Source organism: Prionailurus viverrinus, chromosome F2 (assembly GCF_022837055.1).
Source record: "Prionailurus viverrinus isolate Anna chromosome F2, UM_Priviv_1.0, whole genome shotgun sequence".
NCBI lineage: Eukaryota > Metazoa > Chordata > Mammalia > Carnivora > Felidae > Prionailurus > Prionailurus viverrinus.
In genome coordinates, this window is record NC_062578.1 from 78,734,761 (window position 1) to 78,755,993 (window position 21,233).

A 21,233-nucleotide genomic window follows, 5' to 3' on the forward strand; every position below is an offset into this window, starting at 1 on the left:
GAGCCCCTCGAAATGAATCCACTGAATTTCTCCCCTCCTTCTATTGACTCATGGGTCTCATTAATCCACACATTCTAACTACTCATGCATCCCATTAATATTTCATTCCATCCATCCATCCATCCATCCATTCCTTCTTTTATTTTTGTTCATTAGTTCCATTCATTACTTATTCATTTCTTCCTTCCTTCATTCCATTAATTATTCCATTACTGCATTATTGCACTTTTTTATGTATTTCATTTACTTAAAAGATTTTTGTGTCAGAGATCTCATCTTTGGGCACAAGGCCATGTCATTTCCCTAGACCAACGTGCCACCACTCCATGGTTGCTGGTGACACAGTTGAACAAGTACCTGACTCAAATTAACTCATAAATATCATAAATGGTTTATAGCACAGAATTCTGCGGAGGAACCCTTTTTGGGACTCACCATCTAGGCCATGGACACAGACTACCAGGTGAATCCCATCTTCCAAATTTTCTTCCTCTTCCTCTGGTGGGAAATACGGTATATCAGAAGCTAGTACAGATAAGTCACTGTACAGAAATCCAGCAATCTTCAGTTCTTTTTTAAATTTTTCTTTGGCCTGATAAAAACTGGAGAATACACTAATTAATCAGAAGCCACGCTGTGTGTGCCGTGTTGAGCAGGAGATGAGTTGAGCTGGGGAGTGGAAATGATGCACATGTACAAAGAAGTGTCTGCGAGCAGCAAAGGCAGGATATGAGGCCCCGGGAGATGCTGGTAAGGGAAGCTTTTTCCTCCACAAGGAGCCAGGAAAGCGTCCCGGGAAAAGCGTTACTGGCTTGGTTTCTGCAGATTTCTATGTGGTTTCTGCACGGAATGGGACTTTTAAGATTCTGTTCAGCTCTAGGGATCCATGCGACCCTTGAAAAGATCTCCCCAGAGGGAAAGTTTCCCAAAGTGGCCCACAAGGCTACCAGGGCTTGGACTCCACCTGCTTCTCAGCAGCATCTCCTAGCCTCCGTAGGGAACACACTGCTCATGTTTCCCTGCGTGAATGAAGTTCGCTTACTCCTATGCCTTTGTGCGTTCAGGCCTGTCTGAGATGCCTTCCCACCGGGCTTGCCTGATTCTTGGACGAGGGGGTGGTTGAGAGCACAGACTTGGGAGTCTGACTGCTAAGGTCAGAATCTCAGCTTTGACATTTACTAGCTGTGGGCCACCCGCCTAACCTCTCTGCATTTCCTTTCCTCATTTGCAAAAGAGAAGACACGATTATCGAACTCATAAAACTATTCTGTATGTTAAGCGATATACGCAAAATGCTTAAACAGTCTTCGAGACTGATTCAATAGTAAAAAACAATGACCTATTGCCAGACTTATCACCACCATCATCACCACCGCCATCACCACCACCACCATCATCACCATGTGTCTCGTATTTGCTCTGTAGTCGTGTCTAAAGTTTCCCCTAGCCACCGTCTCTATGCACACTCACTACCCGGATTGGGTCCTTCTCCTGGCTCAGCTGTGCACACACGGGAACCATCCCATCTACCCAGCTGCCCTCTCTCACTTCTCTCGTCTTTCTGTCTCCCTGTTAGGCTGGAAGTACGGTGCCAGCCGGGAGAACCCAACCAGGCTTGGGGCACTGCTTGTCCTCTATTTGCTAAACTGACAACAGGAGCGTAATAGGTACTTAATGTTCTTTATGAGTAAGGGATCCAAAGTTTACCTGCCTGTGCAATCTCTTTCGTGGATACCGTTAATAGGTAACTCTCCATCATTTTGTAGGAGAGTAATCAAATGATTCCACGATATACTTAATCAAATGTATAGTTCATAGATGAGGGAGCACTAGGAATACAAACCCAATGAGAGGATGCAGGGATGGATTTTGGCATTGCAAAAGGGATGATAAATGTAGGAATTGTACAAGGGGGCTTAGGAGGTAAATCTGACGAAATTTCCCCAAAGCCTCTTGAGGAACTGCCCTCTCTACGTGCAAAGATGGAGGTAGAGTGACAGTCGTAAGAGAATTGTTTCTCATGATAAAAACTAAGACTAAAACCTTAAATGCCCATCTCTAAAGGAGTTTGTTAATAAATCGAGCTATACCTAGACAATATTGTTTAAACGTTAAAATAAGAATGCAAAAATAAATCTGTAAATATAGAAAAGTCCCCAATATATTAAAGTTGAAAAAAAAAACCTTAGAGTTTGTATAGAACTATCCAATTTTGGCAAAAGAAGAATATATAGGGATGTACGTAGAAAAAAAGTGTAGAGAACTTACGCAGTGGCTGTATTTGAGAGATGGGCTTACTGAGTGTGTTGACTTGCACTGTCCTGTATCTCGGACTTGTATGATAGAAGCATATTAAGTTATCTAAGTCGGGAACTAACTCCTATCTCGACGGATGCATGGAATTGAGAAATATGTGGGCAAACCCAAATCTGTGCTGGGGTGGGTAAGCCGTCAGCAAGCTCACCTGAACATCCTCTCACTGACTTCTTCCTCCAACTTGCTGGAATGAGTGGAAACGACTCCAAAGGAACCCAAAGGCTGGTGAGTGATGGGCAATGGGGTCTGTTTGGAAGCGAATCCGGCCCTGGCAGGGGTCTCCTTGGGCACAGACGAGAAAGGGAGACACGTGGCAGTGCAAGACACGGACAGGTTGACGACCTCCACGGCTTTCAGGCTGTCCAGGGTGAAGGTCTCTGCCGCGGGCAGGTGGGACACCATAACGGAAGTGCCTGCCCTTGGCTCTTGGTCTCCTGAGACCTGGGAGTGAACGGAGTGGGTCACGGTGGGGCACGCAGTGCCCGCTTCACGCCCAGCCTCCAGGACAGCATTGGTTCCCTTGCTGAACTCTGCATCATCCATGATACAAGGTGAGCTGCTCTGTTTGCCTGCTGAGCCCAGGTCGACAGCGTCAGCAACTGCGGTATAGTTCAACGCAGGCACCGTACGGTGGGCAACAGTCTCATCATCCGAGATGCTGCTGTGGGAACGAGCTCCTTTCTCCAGTTTCAAGTCCTCAGGCATGCCCTTTGGGGTCTCCTTTAGTACTCTAGGGAAAGATCCATTCCCAGGGTTTTCAAGGGCTATGATACGCGGTATTTTTAAATGAAGACCTTTGGTTTCCACACCTGGAGGGTTCTCCGTCCTGCCATCAAGACAGCTAGGTCCTTGAGGCTCAGACTGACTCTCTTTACCTTTGGGGATGTCTATGTAACCGGGGCCCTGCTGGTTGTCGGCACCTGAAACCACCTGTGCACCAGCGTCCCGCGTCCTGGATCCCGGGGAGTCTATGGTCTTGACGGGCACGGTGCAACTTTCAGCAAGAGGTCCACCTTGCTGCATGGCGTCTGTGTCTCCAGCAGACTCCTCCGGGCTACTGATCTGGGGTGCAGATACGGACTTGGTCAACTTGGTGAGGGCCAACTCCCGTTCCTCCTCCTCAAAAGGCAAAGAGCTAATGGAGGTGAGGGACGCCTGGATCCCGCTCGGCAAACTCGTGTTGCTCTCCGTGTGTCCGCCCTCCAAGGAGTTCCTGTGCAGGCCGTGTCTTCGAAGCAGATGTTGCAAGGCTTCCCGGTCGCTGGGTAACTCCGGGGCCCTGCTTCGCGCCTCGGACCAAGCGACAGAGCTCGGCTCACTCTCAATGCCTGAATCGGAGACAACGGAAGAAGATCTCTTGATGACCCCAGAGAGCACCGACACTTCCTCCTGCTCCTCTGAGGGAGGGTCCTTTGGGGAAGCCCTAACGTCCAAGGGATCCCTCAAAGCAGAGTTCAGTGGATCGCAGGGCTCAGAGGGGATGAGCTTCAGGCTTAGCAGCACCACCTTGCCCTCTCGGTCTGCAACCTTTCCTAGAGGACTTAACTCACGGAGTGTTGTTTTCTCTGAAGAGATGGCATGTGGACGACTTGTACCTGATACCTCCTTGCCCGGCACAGTTCTGGCGGGTTCACAGTTATCTCGGGAGTGCCCACTCTCGTGCTGAGCACTAACGACCACCGTGGGTTCAGGGCCGCACGGGTTCTTATTGCTAGATTTCACATCAATGTAGGTGAGTACCGGGGGCTGGCCATCCTCTGGACCCGGCCTCCTTCTGGGCAGGTCCTCATCTGCCAGGGGACGTGTTCCAACATCGGCCCTCGGGCCAGCCCAACATTCATCTTCAGGCAAAGCCGCCTTGTTCTGGACCTCGCCGATTGTCAGATACACCTGAGATTCGGAGCACACATCCGCGTGTTTTGGTGTAGCTGCACTGTCATCTGCCTCTGGACACCTCAGAACTTCCTCGTCAGAGTCCATCTGGGGTGGTTTCATGGCGGGCGAGACAAGGTCTTCCCTGAAAGGTGATTTTCTATTTACAACAGGGCTCTCTTCTCTGTCTTTCAGATTCATTATTGCGGGACTTGTTTGAACATCAAAATTAGGGGAAACGCTCAAACTGTGCCCTACAAAAAGAAAAAAGAAAGAAGAATGTTTGTCGTTTATGAATCTATGTCCACAGATTATCCAGAAGCCTGACGGTATAATCAAAAACTTGGCTGAGCTTTGTTCCTGGTTCCTGGCGGACAAGCCCTGAACTCGTGGAATTTCCCAAGTGATGGAAAGGTCTTTGTTACTTGTGGCTGGCAGGCCCTGAAGGCGTATGCTAGCCTGGTGACTCAAGATGAGCCCTTTAATAGTTTACGCTAAGGAAATGAGTCAGGATGGGGACTGGCCATGCGAGAAAGACCAACCACTGGTCGCCAGATAACACCGGGACAATCTCCCAGGAGAGTAGTTCAATCACGTGGCCAACGATTCAACCAACCCCAACAACAACTGTGGACACTGGGGCTTGAATACGCTTTCCTGGTGACACTACACATTGATTTGCCAGGATGACCAGTCCTGGGGGCACTGGTCACGGAGCTTCGTGTTTGGGACCCTTCTAGACCTTGCCCTATGGGTCTCTTCTTTGGCTGGTCTATATTTGGATCCTCTATGTTAAAACTGTAACCGTAAGCATAGCACTTTCCTGAATTCTGTGAATTGTTCTAGCAAATCGTCAAACCTGAGGGGTTGGTAGGAAGCCCTGAATTGGTAGCCAGCTGGTCAGGCACACGGGTGGCCCGGGGAACCCTCCAGCTTGGGTCTGACCCGAGGGCAGCCTTATCAGAGGCTGTGCCCTTGACCTGCGTAACTCAGCCGAACACCAGGTAATCAGCGTAAGAATCGCCGTGCACTAATGCACAACTGTCAGATATCATTATTCATGATTTACCTTTTACTTATCAAAACAGTTTTGACAATTACCACTTTTAAATATTAAAGCTCTTCCCTGTCTTCTGTACAGTATTGACAGTGTAGAAAGACAGCTTTGCATCCAGGAAGGTCCGCTTTCTCATCCTGACTCTGGCACAGCCGTGAGGCCTTGGACGACGACAGAATAAATAAGCCTTTTTTTCCCACCTGAGCTCACTTGCCTCAACTCTAGGATGGGCAGATTCATAGTGACCAGCAGGCCTCACAGACATAGCTCACAGGAGAGTTACGATAGGAAATGGCACATGTGGGGAAGACAGATCTCTGCCTTCTGTAGGGAAACCGTCCAAGCTTGAGCTCTGTCCCCAGGGCAATTATCCCGCGTGGCATTCAGACCACAGAGGTTCCCAGGTCACTCTGATCTTCCCGGTAGGATGGTGGGGGTCACAGCACGACCTTCTTTCTCTTATTTTTCTCTAGGGTAAACTATTATCTCTCTCATCCTGTCTCTCAGTCTCTTCTCTTCCCTCCCCCCTGCACCCCCACTTCCCCCTCTACCTCCCTCTCTTCCTCCCCCTCGCCCCCCTCCTCCCTATCTCTCTTTCTCTCCCTTCTAATAAAGCATAAATGAAAGAAAATAAGTACCTGCTATGTCTGTCTGAACCACCACTCTCTCGACAAAGCCATCTGATATGTTACTCACTTCCCATATACAGCAAACAAAAGAAGACAGGGTTTAGGCTTTCATTTTACTTAAAACATTCAAATCCTTCATACGGTTTTCATAGAAGTTAAAGGAATATAACAACTATAGGAGGTTATGAAGTGAATCACGGAGACACTTACAACGTATCAACAGCTCACACCTTGGAGTGAAATTTATGACTGGGTCAAAGAGTAGACCAAAGACTGGGAAAGAATGGGTCTCTTCCTCAGGTCGATATGTTCTTTGCATCTTGAGGGGCTGAGCAAGTGTCTCTTCCTCTAGGGGAGCTTTTCCAAGGCCAACAACAAGTTAGACGTTCTCTGGGCAAACTCCCAGCATCCCCTCTACACACATGTGCTGTAACACCACCACCACGACTACCATGTATAATGGGACCCACCGGTGCACTTCCTGTCCCCACTGCAGGGAAGGGCTTGTGTTGTATATCTGTGCGCCCACAGCTAACACCATGGCCGCCACATAGTCCCTGAGCTGTGTTCATAAAATGACTTGAGAACAGAACAGAAATGTAGCAGAAAAAAGGCGATTACTCTCGTGAGCTGTTTACATCGGTTTGAAAAAACCACAACGTCAGTGTGACTGAATCCATGAATAATAATTGGCAGAGCCTCTGCACAAAGTCCTGTACGAGGCCCTGGGTTAGGGAGACGGGAGGTGGGACCAGTAATAATAATGAACTAGTCTCTCTGTCTCCAAGGGATCTTCAAAACATTGGGAAGCATACACAGCACAGTACGGTTGGCTCTACCTGAACCACGTGGGCTGTGACCTTGGAGAATACGAATTGGGTTCTTCTGAGAAGGAGATAATGAGTCGTGCTGGGTGCAGAGAAGAGCAAAGGGCAAAGACCCAGAAGCCTGGGGTGCACAGTCTGGTCAGACATCAGATCCCGTGTGAATGGAATAAGACTGAACAGGGACGTGGGGCGAACATGAGGTTGGACAGGTAGAGAGAACCCACGATATGGATGAACTCGAATGCCCTGTATGCATGAGGAGTCTGGTCTTTAGATTAGAGGAAGACAGGAGGATTGATGGGTTCTTTGAACAAAAATGAAAGATGCCTCTGATTGATCACAGACAGTGTATGCCAGGACACAGAAAGCCCAGTGAGGAGGTGGGCTGTCAAAATCAACAACACTGGTTTCATGCCACAACTGTGCGACAAAAAAGTAGCAGAACATCTAACCCAAAGAGGATAGATGTAGTCAGATCCTAGCTCATGGTATTACTTGACATGCATTCCTAACTGCCTTTGTGCCGCTCACTCTTACGTGTTCTGTGGCTGGATCTCTCCCCTGCTCACAGTCGGCCTGCGGAATATCAATTACAATTCTTTTTGCCCAGTTTCACATGGTTACCAACGGTTGGAGAACAGATTCAAAGATTCAAATTCAGGCAGTGGGGCCAACCTTTAAGGCCCTTAGGCAAATGGCTCAATTGCCTCGGGACCTAGGAGTGACGGTACCTGGGAAAAAGGATCCAGACAATACAGACAGACTTCGGGAGTGCCTGGTACCCAGTAGGTATCTACCATGGGATTACAGCAAACCATGAATAAATATTACTATTTTCATTTGGAAATGGGACTCTCTTCTGTCCCTTTCTTCACTAGCTAAAACAATGAAATGCAAATGTGATGGCCTCATTGCAAATTACATTAAGGTCACCAACCCCTGGAGGAAAAAGGAAATAGTTCTTTATTTGCTAATGGTTTTGCTCTGGGATTAAATCATCAGAGCACCTTGTGAAGGAACAAAGAAGGTCAGAAAAAGTTTTGAGTGGGGAAATGGGGGTGGGGGCGGGAGGGGAAGGAGCAGGTGAGAGGTCTGTAGAGAGAAATCTTGAGGAGACAGCCAACCCTCTGAGAGCAATTGCCTTGGGGTCCTTCTGGGAAGACGGGATCCTTAGTGCTGGTGGCCCAGACTCCGCCAAGTCCCATGTCCCAAGCACATTACAGAAGCTGCTGGTTCTAAATTAGATGTACAGCTTAGAGGAAACTGCATGGGCAGATGACCCTGGAAAGACGACCCCCAGCCACATCTAAGTCTAGGGCACTGACATGGGGGAGAGTGGGTGAGGGCCAGCAGGGAAACTCCAGAAAGCCTGAGGTTGACTTGCAGCCCGCAAGACAACTGCACGGAGATGTTGCAGGACTGAGACTTACATCCACTGGGGTGTCTGTTTTAACATGTACAGGAAAACAGACTGGAAGATCGGCTGCAATGAGGCCTAATGATACCATCAGGGGGTCTGATCATGGGTGCTTATTCTAAATTTCTTCTCTAACTGTTCAACTTGCCTGTAGCTACATGACAAAACTGTAATGAAAATGATCACATGCACATACACACACACCTACACACGCAGCGTCAAGGCAGAGTTGGAATAAGCTTTGTCTGACCACCGGGTAGCTGGCCATCTCCAGAGCCCCTACCTTCGGACTGTCCTACACGATGTGGACACTAGATGTCAGTTGGCTTTTATAAGCTGCATGATCTTTAATACATATTTATACCCCCGAGCCTCAGTTTCTCTCGGTGAAATAGGCCTTAGGAGGTTGGGTTGTCTGTTTTTTAATAGGATTAAAAAGATAAAACAGGTAAAACCTCCAGCGGGGTATTTTCTGGCTCTTTCAGGGACTAGGGGTTTACTTCAGCTCTGTCACCTGTGATAGCTTTGGGGTTTCCAAGAGCAGGGCTGTGCGAGGGGACAGAGGACTAACATCTCCCAAATGCCCGGTGTGCATCAGGCCCCCCACCCCCTCGCCCAGCTATCAATTCATTAACAAACTGTGCAACACCAGCAAGACAGACTGTGATTCGGACACAAACACACAAATACACAGGAACCCGCTGTCTTTTCTCCCTGAGCTGAGTAGCTCATCTACCAATCTGATCGCTGAGGCAGCCTGCTTTTTCGAATACCTTGTCTGGTTCATGGCACGAAGCAAGCACTCCATAGGAGTCTGAATCGAATGCCATTAGAATTCAAAGAGAAATGATTTTATCTCTGAGTTGCACATTTGGGATAAGAAAGGATGCCCATCCTATGCTCACGGTATTCTGGTGAGGGGAGAATCTGGTTCCCATTCTATAGGTGGAAACACTGAGGCACTTGGTACGATTTTACCCCAGGAGGAGTCGGGAAGGGGATCTTTACTGCAGCTGTCCTTGTGTTACATGGATCTGTCAATTGCACTGACATAAGGTCATCTCCCACTGGTGGAGCCTGAACTGACAAATGACTTCCTTGATTTGGTTCCACTGTTATCAGAAAACAAATAGGGCAAAGGACTGGGACCCGCTGTTCTCTCTAAAACAAAGACCAACCTGTTGCAGGGCAGTCCACGTATCTGTCCTCAAAGATAACCGGCAGGGTGTTCCAGTCACCATCGATGTCCAGACACTCCGCGGGCAGCGGGGGCATGGTGGTGAGATACTCTGAATTCCGGATGTCCAGAGACAGCTGGCTGTGGGTCTGTATCCTGGGGACACACGTACCGGGTTAGCACCCAAGAAAGCCTTTTTTTTTTAAGTTTGTTTGTTTATTTATTTAGAGTACAAGTGGGGGTTGGAGCAGAGAGAAAGGGAGAGAGAGAATCCCAAGCAGGCTCCACACCATCAGCAAAGAACCTGACGTGGGGCTCGAACTCACAAACTGGGAGATCATGACCTGAGCCGAAACCAAGAGTCAACCAACTGAGCCACCCAGGCACCTCTCCAAGGAAGTTTTAAATGTGTTAAGAATCGTTGCTCCAGCCCCTTATCCCAAGAAAACATTCAGAAAATGTTCAGCAGGCTCTGACAATCCACCATCTGTCTGTCCTCTCTTCCTTTCTTCCCAGCCACCTACCCAGCCCCCAATGCCATGGTCTGCTTTGTATCCTAAGTGGCCTGGGCACTGAGGTTAGAGGTCAGCGATTGTATGACCAGGGCACTTTATCACGCCCCATTTCAGTGGGAAGCAACAAATACCATTCTAGCGGAGCAGGAACTGAGTTTCTAAATGGCAGGAATCTTAAATTAGTACTTTGGAGGAAACACTTCAAGTTACGTATCCTTTATTCCTGCATTTCTAACCTCCTATAGGTTAAGAATTAAGAACCATCGAAAATTGCTATTTTTTTTTTTTATTGCTTACTGTGTGGACACCAGCATCCTTGATTAGCACGTAAGTTCCCCTAGTTCAGGAGCCCTGGTTTTTTGTTCTTCTAAGTAGGATTAAAAAAAAATGCCCCATGTTCTTCCTCCATGAACTGAATACCCTTCCACCAGCAGGAATTTCATTTCAGACTTGGAAACCACCAGTATTCCTCATTCAAAGGACTGGATGGTGGGAAACGTTTATTCCCTTCTCCTCAAGTCCCTGCAGAAGGGAGAGAGTTTATTTCCTCCCACGAAGGAAAAGTATGAGCATTCTTCTGTCATCTTCTCCATTCTGCCTCAATCACACTCGCACAAGGGGAGAAGAGGGCCTTACTGGGTTGGCCAGTTTGGGAGAAGAACTAAGCACATGTAGCTACTTTCTGTCTGACTGTCGCTCTTTTTGGAGCAGCCTGACCTCTGGAGGCCCCCACGTCACTTGTCAGCTGTGGAGGCAGGTCACCTGTTCCTGCAGCACAGCTCCACACGTGCCCAGGGAAAATTCTCCCAGTCAGCACTCTTGGTGACAAACATGCTAAACATCTGCACATGGATATGTTACATATGAATTTTGAATATACATTTGAAATATGAATATTTTATTTCCTTCTCATTTCTCCATTGGATTTTAACCTATGGTCAAAAAGGATACAGGGCGCCTGGATGGCTTGGTCAGTTAAGCATCCGATTCTTGATCTCGGCTCAGGTCATGATCTTACAGTTGGTGACATTGAGCTTTCTATCTGGCTCCGCACTGACAGCAGGGAGCCACTTGGGATCCTGTCTCTCTCTCTCTCTCTCTTTCTCTGCCCTTCCTCTGCTTGTGCGTACTCTCTCCCTCTCTCTCTCTCAAAATAAATAAATAAACTTTTTTAAAAAAAAGATAAGCAATGTATTATCTTCCTCAAAGCCATGAAGGCTGTAGCAACTTCCTTTTTTTGTTTTTAATTTTTAAAAATGTTTTATTTATTTTTGGGACAGAGAGAGACAGAGCACGAGCAGGGAAGGGGTAGAGATCGAGCGAGACACAGAATCTGAAGCAGGCTCCAGGCTCCGAGCTGTCAGCACAGAGCCCGATGTGGGGCTCGAACTCACGAACCGTGAGATCATGACCTGAGCTGAAGTCGGACGCTTAACCGACTGAGACACCCAGGCGCCCCTGAAGGCTGTAGCAACTTCCTAATATTGTGTACCTTCCTTTGAATATTTAAATGGTATTTTGTTCAAATATGCACTTCTTAGCCATCATCGGAACGTGGAATTTGCGTCCCGTTTTTATTTTTTTACAAAGGTATATGGACTGGACACCCATGTGCATAGGACTGTGTCCACAAGCTAGGGTGTATACCTCCAGGATGGAAACTTGATTCTGGACCTAAAGAGCTAATAGCCATGAATAGATCAGGTGACCAATCAAGTAACTGTAACACAGCAGGAGAGCTGTAGGAGAGTCAGGTCTAGGTTGTTTTATGCAGGGAATTACCTCCTGCTAGAAGGTGGTGTATTATGTGCACAGACTTTGTGCCTGTGACCGAGCACCTAAAACAGTGCTTAGCATGTGTTTAAAGAAATGGCTAAGAATTCCAGGGCACACATGCAGTGAGCTATCACCTCGCACCGGGGATGGCTTTTGTCAAAACAAACCAAAAAACCAGTGTTGGTGAGGATGTGGAGAAGTCGGACGGACCCCTTGTATATTGTTGATGCAGATGTAGAATGTCGCAGCTGCTTTCGAAAACAGTATGGAAGTGCCTTGAAAAATTAAAAATAGAACTACATATGATTGGGCAATCCTACTTCTGGGTACTTAACCAGAAGAACCGAAACCAGGGTGTTTAAGAGATATGTGCACCCCCATGTGCATGGCACTTATTCACAACAGCCCAGCTCTGGAGACAAGCTAAGTGTCCATGAACAGGAAAGGGTTAAAGAAAACGCAGAATGATGCAATATTATTCAGCCTTAAAATAGAAGGGAATCCTGTCACACGTGGCACCACGGACGAGCCTCGAGGACACGATGCTAAGTGAAATCAGTCAGCCTCAGAAGGACAAATGATGTGTGATTCCACTTACGGGAGGAGTCGAAAATAGTCAAATTCACAGAGTCAGAAAATAAAGTGGTGGCCGCCAGGGGCCGGGGTGAGGAAATGGGGAGATGCTAAGTAAAGGGCATAGAGTTTCAAGGAAATAAGACGAGAAAGTTCTGGAGATCTGTTATACGCAGCATCCAGGGCCCTGTTCATCACCTACTTATTTCCATTTCAGATTTACTCAGACTCCAGCGAGACAGCTGGCAACATACGGATATTTCTATTTTAGAGCTTGAGAAATCCACAGTTCGGTTCTTCCGTGTATTCTTTGGGAGAATGGATCACCACTATACAGCACAGCCATGATGAGGAGGCTAGGAGTGTGGGATCTGGACTCCAGCAGTCCATGTGTACATAACATGGTTGCTGTGTGGTCTAAGATAAGTTACTTAGCCTCTCTGAGCCCTGGTTTCCCCAGTTTCTTCTTAAAACATTTTTTTAAATGTTTATTTTTGAGAGAGAGAGAGAGAGAGAGAGAGAGAGAGCGTGAGCAGGGGAGGGACAGAGACAGAGGGAGACACAGAATCCGAAGCAGGCTCCAGGCTCCGAGCTGTCAGCACTGAGCCCGACACGGGGCTTAAACCCACAACCCCTAAGATCATGACCTCATAGTGTTATTGTGAACATTAGGCGAGCCAATGAACATACAGCACTCAGCACGGCTTCTTACCAGAGTTCTCTCAACAGAAAAAGCATCAGCAAGGCAGGTAAAGTGCCTCTTGTGTTCAACACTATATACGCAGCATCTTGTAAAGTGAATGCTTTTTAAAGATGAGTGTTACAATTATTACTACAGAAAAACATAAAAGCCAGAGTGATAAACCCATGGTCATTGTTCCAGGTGCTAGACCACCAGTATCGGTCTTCCTGCATTCACTCCCATTCAGACCGACATTCACATTTCATTCATAACATTTCCACTAGCAACTTTCCCTGAACGCTTTACTGTTTGAAAAGCACAGTCTAGACACGGGTGAGACAGAAGAGAGAGACAATAAAACAGACCCTTGCTACCAGCCAGTTCTAAACCGTTTTAAACACGGCAACGCTGCGTTTTAAAATGTTGCAACCCATGGGGCGCCTGGGGGCTCAGTTGATTGAGTGTCGGACTCTTGGTTTTGGCTCAGGTCATGATCTCATAGTTTGTGAGTCCGAGCCCCACATCGGGCTCTGCGCCCACCTGCTTGGGAGTCTCTCTCTCCCTCTCTCTCTCTCTCTCTCTGCCCCCCTCTGTCCCTCCCTTGCTCTTTCTCTCTCATAATAAATAAATAAAGTTTAAAAAAATAAAACATAGCAACCCATGGCATTTTCATTCATTTTACACGGCAAACGAGTGCTGCAATCCCACACTCCCAGACACACAAGGAAACAAGTTTCAGAAACACATCTCACTCGTACTTCCTGCTCCATCTTGTTCTGGCCCATCCCAGCCTACTTCATTTAAAAAGCGCTGTTCCAAATCCACTACGTGGATGTCACATCTTCCTAAATGGCTGTGACCCGCTGTTTGAGAGACACAATCTAGTCTGAGCTTGAATGAGATGGTTCTGGACACATGGGTTCCACCTCGTCTGGCCACTTGTCCATCCTGATTTGGAGGGACGCTTCTGACACCTAGGCACACCTTCCCTCTGCAGCTCGGAGCCCCAGGTGGCTGGACCCCGCCCGTGCGAACCTGCTAACCCTGCTCACCCACTCACTGCCTCGATGTGAGCGGAAATTCTGTGCCTTTCCTCCAGGAAGGTTCTCGGTTCCGGACATAAAATGCCCTTTCTGTTCTGTGCGTCTTACTCTTAATGACCTAATAAGAAGTTTACTTCCTCCTGGGGGCGCCTGTGTGGCTCAGTCCATTAAGCATCCAACTTCGGCCTAGGTCATGATCTCACGGTGCCTGAGTTTGAGCCTGACTTCGGGCTCTGTGCTGATAACTCAGAGCTTGGAGCCTGCTTTGGATTCTGTGTCTCCCTCTCTCTCTGCTCCAACCCTGTTCACACGTGTACACACACTCTCACACTCTCTCTCTCTCTCTCTCTCTCTCTCTCTTTCAACACAAATAAATAAACACTAAAAAAAGGAGGGTACTTGTGATGAGCTCTGGGTGTTGTACATAAGTGACAGACCACTACATTCTATACCTGAAACCAATATTACGCTGTTTGTTAATCAGAATCTAAACAAAAATTTGAAACAAACAAGCAAAAAACACATAGTGGCAGCTTGAAAGTGACCACGGTGCCAGCGTTCACACAGTGGAAGTCAGCAAACACTAGAGACCCGAGTTTTGGGTTTTGTTTCTCTGAGAGCTAGTCCTTCACCGTGTATGAGGACGCTGGCCGCATCCTTTCTCCTCATGTTCTGTGTCCTCACCTTGACTTGTTTCTCTTTACTTGTCGCTACCTGAAATGACACAACTTACATCTTGCCTGTTTCTGCCCTAGAATGAGGGACCCCAAGGACAGAGTCTTTACTTTGTTCCCTGTGGTGTCCCCAGTGCCCGCGGGCACAAGAGACGATTGTGTAACGTATTAGTCATCACCTAACATTCTGTGAGTCGAGTCTGTGGCTTGAACAGTGTGTTCCATGGGCGTGGATGTTCTACAACCATTATCCTGCCTGTTTCAAGGAAACAAAGACTAGGAGACAGTAAGAGAAAAAAAAAATCAACAAAAAAATGACTTTGTCAAGGACCTGCCGTAGGTCAAGAGAGGAACAGGATTTTGAACCCAGGTCAGCCGAATGTTACATCCTCTGTACTTGGTACAGCGGATGTGGAAATTGGCATTTCCACAAAATGGCCCTTGTGTCTGTTCCTTCCACGTGGACTTACACCCCCTGGGACCACAGCACGGCCCAACCACCTAGGGTTCGCCTGTTGCGGCGGGAGTCAGGAAGCAGATTCCTACAACAGTCCCGACTCGCAGCCTTTTTGCTCAGCGGCCCTCCATGTTATGTTTACATTTGTCAGGTTAATGCCTTCTGATTTTAGTTTGAGAACGGCCCTTCAGCCCGTCCTGGCCAAGAGCTGGATGGGATGAAGAAACGCATGAGCGAGCGAGAGGTCGTACATGTTTCTAGACAAGCTATTTTAACCCTAGGCGTGTCTCCCTTGGCGCCCCCTCGCTTTCAGGCTCCGCGAGGTAAACTGTAAATGCCAGTCTACTTTCCACCAGGATGAAGTGTGGAAAGAAGCGAGAGAGTGTTGTCAACATGGGGGACGAAAAGGTCTTCAGATCTGTCTCGTGTGGGAGGCGGACCTATAATGTTTCTCCTGTTGGATCTACTGTGCCATTTCAAACATCATTCCATCCACATTTATTCCTTGAGGTGGATGTATCTTTCAGAAACAAAAAGAACCCCGTGTGGCAAAGGCCAACCCATCTTGGGGGAACCCAACTGTCCCTCCCCACCAGGGAGATCTAGGGGAGAATGACCTCATTTCTCGTTAACCCTCTGATTTTTCTTGTATGGTTTTCATTTTTTCTTTAATTTGGGAGGAAGGCAGACTTAGAAATTCATCAGCCCTCCTAATGAGGCAGTTTGGTCTTCATTCTTATGCTAAGTGCGTTTAGAAGCTCCTGCGAAGTCTCCAGCGAGTTCTGTGTTTTTTCTGACATTGCTTGTGGCCACACCACCTACTTCTCATTCATTTCACAAAGACTCAGCACAGATGTCTTCAGGGACCTGGGAAGCCTTGATTCTGTCTATAGAACCATAATAACACTCAACGAAAGAAAACTTTGGCTACTGACCTTCTCTGCCACCTGCTAGATCCCGCCTCTGCAATTTGTCTGACTCTCTTGCCTGCAGACAAAAGGCAGCCTGAATGTGCAAAGGTGGCTAGACTTCTCTCCTTTGCAGGCGGAGACGAGGGAAGAAGTACCTTTGGATAAGAATGTCTCGGGTGGCTACTTTTACAGTGTGACGTGGGCGCGCTTTTGGTTACTTACAGATTTTCCTGAAAGGTCAGGACTGCAACTTTTTGGTGCTCCATATAAAAAAAGGCCTCAGAAAACCTTCGGACCTGAGGAATAAGATAATGTAAACAACTTAACTCGTTGGGTGGGCACGACCTTGATTTTTCAGAGGGAACTGGGGCTCAACGGAGGTAAGTGGCATGTACTGAGGACAGCTGAGCCCCCCACCCAGGGGGTCTGAAACAAATACTTCCAAAGCTACCCTCTCTCACTTGGGGCTCTTAGCCCAAAGCTGGCTTATGGACACAGTTGAATGCATGTTTATGAATCTGTTCCTGCATTGCTTTCTGTCATGTTCTTACTCAGGTTGCATTTCTTCTACTAGAATATAAGACACTCGAAGACTGTGACCATAAGTAAGTGCAGACGAAACAGAATTTGCAAAGCCAGTCATGGAAGTGTGTCCACCAAGTGCTTTGTGGACCCAGATGTTTGGTTCTCTTGCTGTAAATGAGGAGACCAACATCTACTATGCATTAGGACCTATCCGTATGCACCTGAGCTGGTGGCAAAGAATAAGATCTTACATTTGAAAACACTTTTCTAAGCACTCGCCACACCCCTCAAGGCAGGCTCTGTTATCATCCGGTAGCCAAAGCAGGGTCTCATGAACGGTGGAGGCAACAGTTTCCGAGGCTGAACAAGTTCATAAAGCCTCCCTGCGAGCTGGTGGTGGGGTCAGGACCAGCACTGACTATGGAAGTCAACTCCAATTCCTGTCCTGCCCAATGAACTAACTGTCGTCAAGCTTCCTCAAGGGATCCCCCGCGCGCATGATTAGAGATTGTGTACCATTGGACACCTTACCCTCAAGGTGTGATGTTCCTGGGTGAGGTAAGTGGTCACCTGGGAGTGCAGAGTCACGGTGTCTAGGAACTGGGTCCAGAGAGCCATCAGGTGGGAGGTGAGCCAGGCGAGATCCTTACTTATCTGCTCAGCGATCTTCTCTGGATTGTTCAACACCTGGAGAGGCCAAAAAGGGGGTAGTAAAGAACCTCTTCCCCATGGAGCTCCTGCAGTCTTCCTCTTGGAAGACCCCTCTGCTTTTAGTGCGTCGCTCCTTTCTCTGGATTCTGTATCACATTGCATCCTGAGTTCTGTCCTCTGTACTCTCTATGGACTCCAGTTCTTCATGGCCACTATTTGGCAGGTAGAACCCTAGGCACTTCCCCACTCCATCCCTACCATTACCGTCTGGTATTGTACATCACCGCACAGAAAAAGAAAACGAGAATCAGAGGACTACAGTAGCACAGCTAAGGTCACACAGAGCTGGGAATCAGTGGCTCGGCTGTCTAACCACAGACCCATAGCACCAAGCTGCCTTTACACAGAAGGCATTGAGGATGCTTCCTGAGAAGTGCTTACGTCTTTGTAGCCTCAGAGCACCAACTAGTGTAGGTTGATTCCCAAAAGGGGGGGGGGTGCCCAACTGCCCTCCACCGTCCTCCCGCCATTGCTCTAAATACCTTATGGGGGATCACGGGTGGCCTTAACTACAACTTGAAGAAGCCAGCCTAGAGCCTTTACGGGAACTTTGGACAGCTTGAGTGTAGAACTGGGAGGCCACCTGCTACAGGGGAAGGGGGCACTTTGGTTCTGGAGAGGAGAGATCAGGTCTCCGAGGAGAGGCAGAAGCCAGGTGTCAAGGCCTGACACTGACTTCTAGGCCTCACCATGGGTTCCACAAGCACTAGATGTGCATCTTCCATGTCCCAGGCACATGTTTAGAACAAACAGGGCCACAAAGACAAACAAGAGAAGGTCTCTGCTTGCAGAGAGCCCCACTGAGCAGAGGAGAGTTAACCATGGGGAGGGTTGGGGATCTCTCTATCATGGGCGATGCATCAGGGACACATAACCACAGCCACTTCAAGCCCATCTCTGCCATCCTTCTTTGCCCTGGGCCTCAGCTTCTTCATCTGTAAAATGGGTGTGCAAAGCAAGTGAGCACTCAGTGGATGCCATAACAATAGGAAAAGTAAGTTCGAAGCCTTGCTCACAACAGTGAAGTGCCTTTTGCTTTCCTTGGACTAAAGGCTGATGCCAGAGGAAGGCAGGTGGCTGGAGTGAGGCATCTATCTAAGAGGAAGAAAAGGAGGCAGGGAGTAGTTTTGAATCCAGTAAGCTTAATTCTTTAGGTATCATTATTTTATAATTAAGGGCTGGCTTCTAGATACAGGGTGTCAACCAACTGAAGCCATCTCTGAGCTGCTTCTTCCCACAGGAAAGGTCATTTTGATGAATACACCAGCTGCAAAACTCCCAAGTGGGAGAACGGCCCCACTTTCTTCTGATGGGAAGCTTACTTCCCGCAGCGGCTCTGTTAGGAGGCAAGGGCCAAACGGGCACTGTCCACTCTTGGTTCAGCCCCACCGTCGGTGGCCAACGCCGTTCAGAAGCGGAAAAGTGAACACTGAGCTGGGGAGAGCGGGGGACATGGTCAGCCCCTGGGAATTCCACATCCTGGAATGTGAGGTCTTTGGGTGGAACCAGGAGTGGCCCCTCTTCCCCACTTCCCCTCGCTAATGAGCACCAAACACGTGCATCAGCGCTTGGCACCATTTCACCCCTGACACCACGGCCTGCCTTACCTCTGGCTCCCTTCCCTTCTGTCCCAGGGCACGCCCTGCCCCGGCCACACTGTCCCGCTTCCCATGGCCCGAACACACCCGGCTACACCCACGTGCCAGGCTCTGACCAGACAGCACGTCCACCCCGAGGACCTCCTTTCATCAGCCAGCTCCCTTCTCCCTCCCTTCGTCACTTTGGACTTGTCTGTTCCCCACCCCCACCTCCACCCCACCCCACAATGCGGTCCCCCTTGTTCCCGATGATTCTTTAGAAACATCCACCTGCTTAAGGGTAAGTCAAACCTCGCTTTCCTTGAAGCCTACTTGACCTCGCACAGACCACGCTCACGGCACCCGTGGCCACACGTGGTTCCTACAGCCCTCCTTTGCCTGCGCCGTGAGGCTCAGCCTTCTCTGTATTCCCAATAACTACGCGCTGGTGGACGAGCAGTGGGATCTAGTCACTCTTTACTGAACAATCTGGTGACTCTGCATAAGTAAGAGGCACCCCAGGCCTCGGTAACCAGACCTCCCAGCCATGGCTCTCCCACCCCCGCCGCAGTGGAAGCAGGAAACACAGCGTGAGCCCTGAGCTCGGCGGCCACAGCGAAAAAGTGAGAAAGCAAAGCTACTCATTGAACGTGTCTTTGGGAGAATTATTTTTTCCCCTGGTTGATTACAGAAAGGGCTCCAGAAAAGGTTAAGGAAGCTTCTAATTAGGCCGCAAGAGGACTCTCCTCCCTCTCACAGACGCCTGGGCCTGTGTCATTACAGATGATGGGCATGGAAGGGCTTCTCACGCAAGACCGAGGAGAGGCCCTTCACGCGAACAAGGAGGCAACCGGGCCCCACGCTGCTGCGGGTGAAGCTGCCTGAGGAACGCTCCACCACTCACCCCTGCCGCTCACCTGGGTTCTAACCATGCACCTTTGTTCGCTCTCACACCCCCGGTTTATTGAGTGACTGTTATGTGCCAGGGGTGTGCGGAGCTTGGGGGAGCCACAGATGAATACAGCCAGTCCTGGAAGAGGCAGATGGCCCCGTGACAGTCAATCATTTAGAGAGTTATAATATACCTACTAAGTGCTGTGGAAGAGATATGTACTGAGTACTGCAGAAGGGTCAGGGAGGCGTCCTGGAGGAAGTGATAGCTGTGTTGTGTTCTCAAGGTAAATAAAAGCCTCTGTACCTTCCCTGAACTAACCAGGTTCTCTGACACCCAGAGCTTTGCACTTACAGAAGAGGCCCCTGTTGTCAGAGTGATCATACAACGTGGCCGGGTCCCTCTGGGTCTGTGAACAGTTCCCACATTCGAGGGGAGGGGGCCTTGAGGGCATGCTGGTCATTACTGCCAAAGCCCCACGCCGCAGTGGAGATGTTCTTGGTGGGGGGGTGCAGCTTGGGAGGTTCCCTGGGGAAGGGAAGCCCAGGCTGAGGGGATCAGCCTCTGTGCCCGGCCTCACAGCATGGCAGAGGGGGGTCGTACCTGCACTGACATCTCCTGGAAAATCTTATAAAGGTACAATCTCCTGCCCCAGCCCAGATCAAATCAGAATCTGTGTTTAGCAAGATTTCCAGAAAACAAACAAACAAAAAGATTCCCAGCTATTTCTTAAGCATATCAAGTTTGAGAAATCCTAAAACTGGAGACCGAAATGGATGGTACTCAAAAGACCTTCCACTGGCTGAGCTCTGTCACTCCCTGGCTCTAAATAATCAGAGCTGTGAGGTGCCCTCCAGAGTATGTGTTGAAAAGTAACCGTGCCAGAGACTGTGGCTGGCCACGGGAGAAGTCGCCGTGATCACAGGGGACAGTCACTCTCGACAGCTTTCGTTTCTCTGCTAGGTGACTGGGCTAATGAAACCTACATGCCCAAACCTACAGACCAAAGCAAGGATTCAGTGAGAAGTCTTGTAACATCCTTATCAGTGGGGTCATTGTTTTGAACCACATCACAAAGATGTATTCAGGCTTAAGTGAAATAATTTAAAAAAAAACAAAACCCTCCGGCAAGGTAACTGGCCAAAAAAAAAAAAAAAAAAAAAAAAAAAAAAATTCCACACAATTAAGTAAACAACACAAGAAAAACCCAGGCCACCTCAACTGGTAGCTGTTCATTTATACCTGATAACTTATTTTTAGTATTTCCTGCTAGGAGGGTACAGCCTGAGGAAAGACCGTTCAACAATTTAAGGTCTCCTAGAAGTCTACAGCAGCAAACAAGAAAGAGTCCTTTGTATGAAAGGAAACCCAGTCCTTCTGAATTCTTAAAGAAAGCTGGCAATTGCTTTCAGGTAGATAATCAGCATACGGTGAGCATGTCTGTTGTACCAAAGCACGTGGCTCAATATCACTAGAACCTTCCCATGTGGGTAGAGAGCACGCCCCGTCCCTTCCCGGATCAGGACGCACAGCAAGGACATCAGCGTGTGTGACTGTTCCCTCCCTGCCGCTGGGCGCACACACGGACTCCTTCGTGGTTAG

General features: G+C 48.6%; 1 protein-coding gene across 4 annotated transcripts in view; it reads right to left on the reverse strand.

Annotated features, from left to right (window-relative positions):
- FAM135B (family with sequence similarity 135 member B) overlaps nt 1–21,233 on the reverse strand; it is a 281,764-nt gene that overhangs the window by 12,904 nt on the left and 247,627 nt on the right. For 3 of the 4 annotated variants that reach the window (XM_047843019.1, XM_047843020.1, XM_047843021.1), the window contains 5 exons: nt 16,983–17,138; nt 16,149–16,222; nt 9,297–9,451; nt 2,465–4,442; nt 436–602 (listed from right to left, as the gene is read on the reverse strand). In XM_047843019.1, coding sequence (XP_047698975.1) covers nt 436–602; nt 2,465–4,442; nt 9,297–9,451; nt 16,149–16,222; nt 16,983–17,138 — 2,530 coding nt within the window. The remainder of the gene's footprint in view (nt 1–435; nt 603–2,464; nt 4,443–9,296; nt 9,452–16,148; nt 16,223–16,982; nt 17,139–21,233) is intronic. The other variant, XR_007148766.1, reaches the window with a different exon arrangement.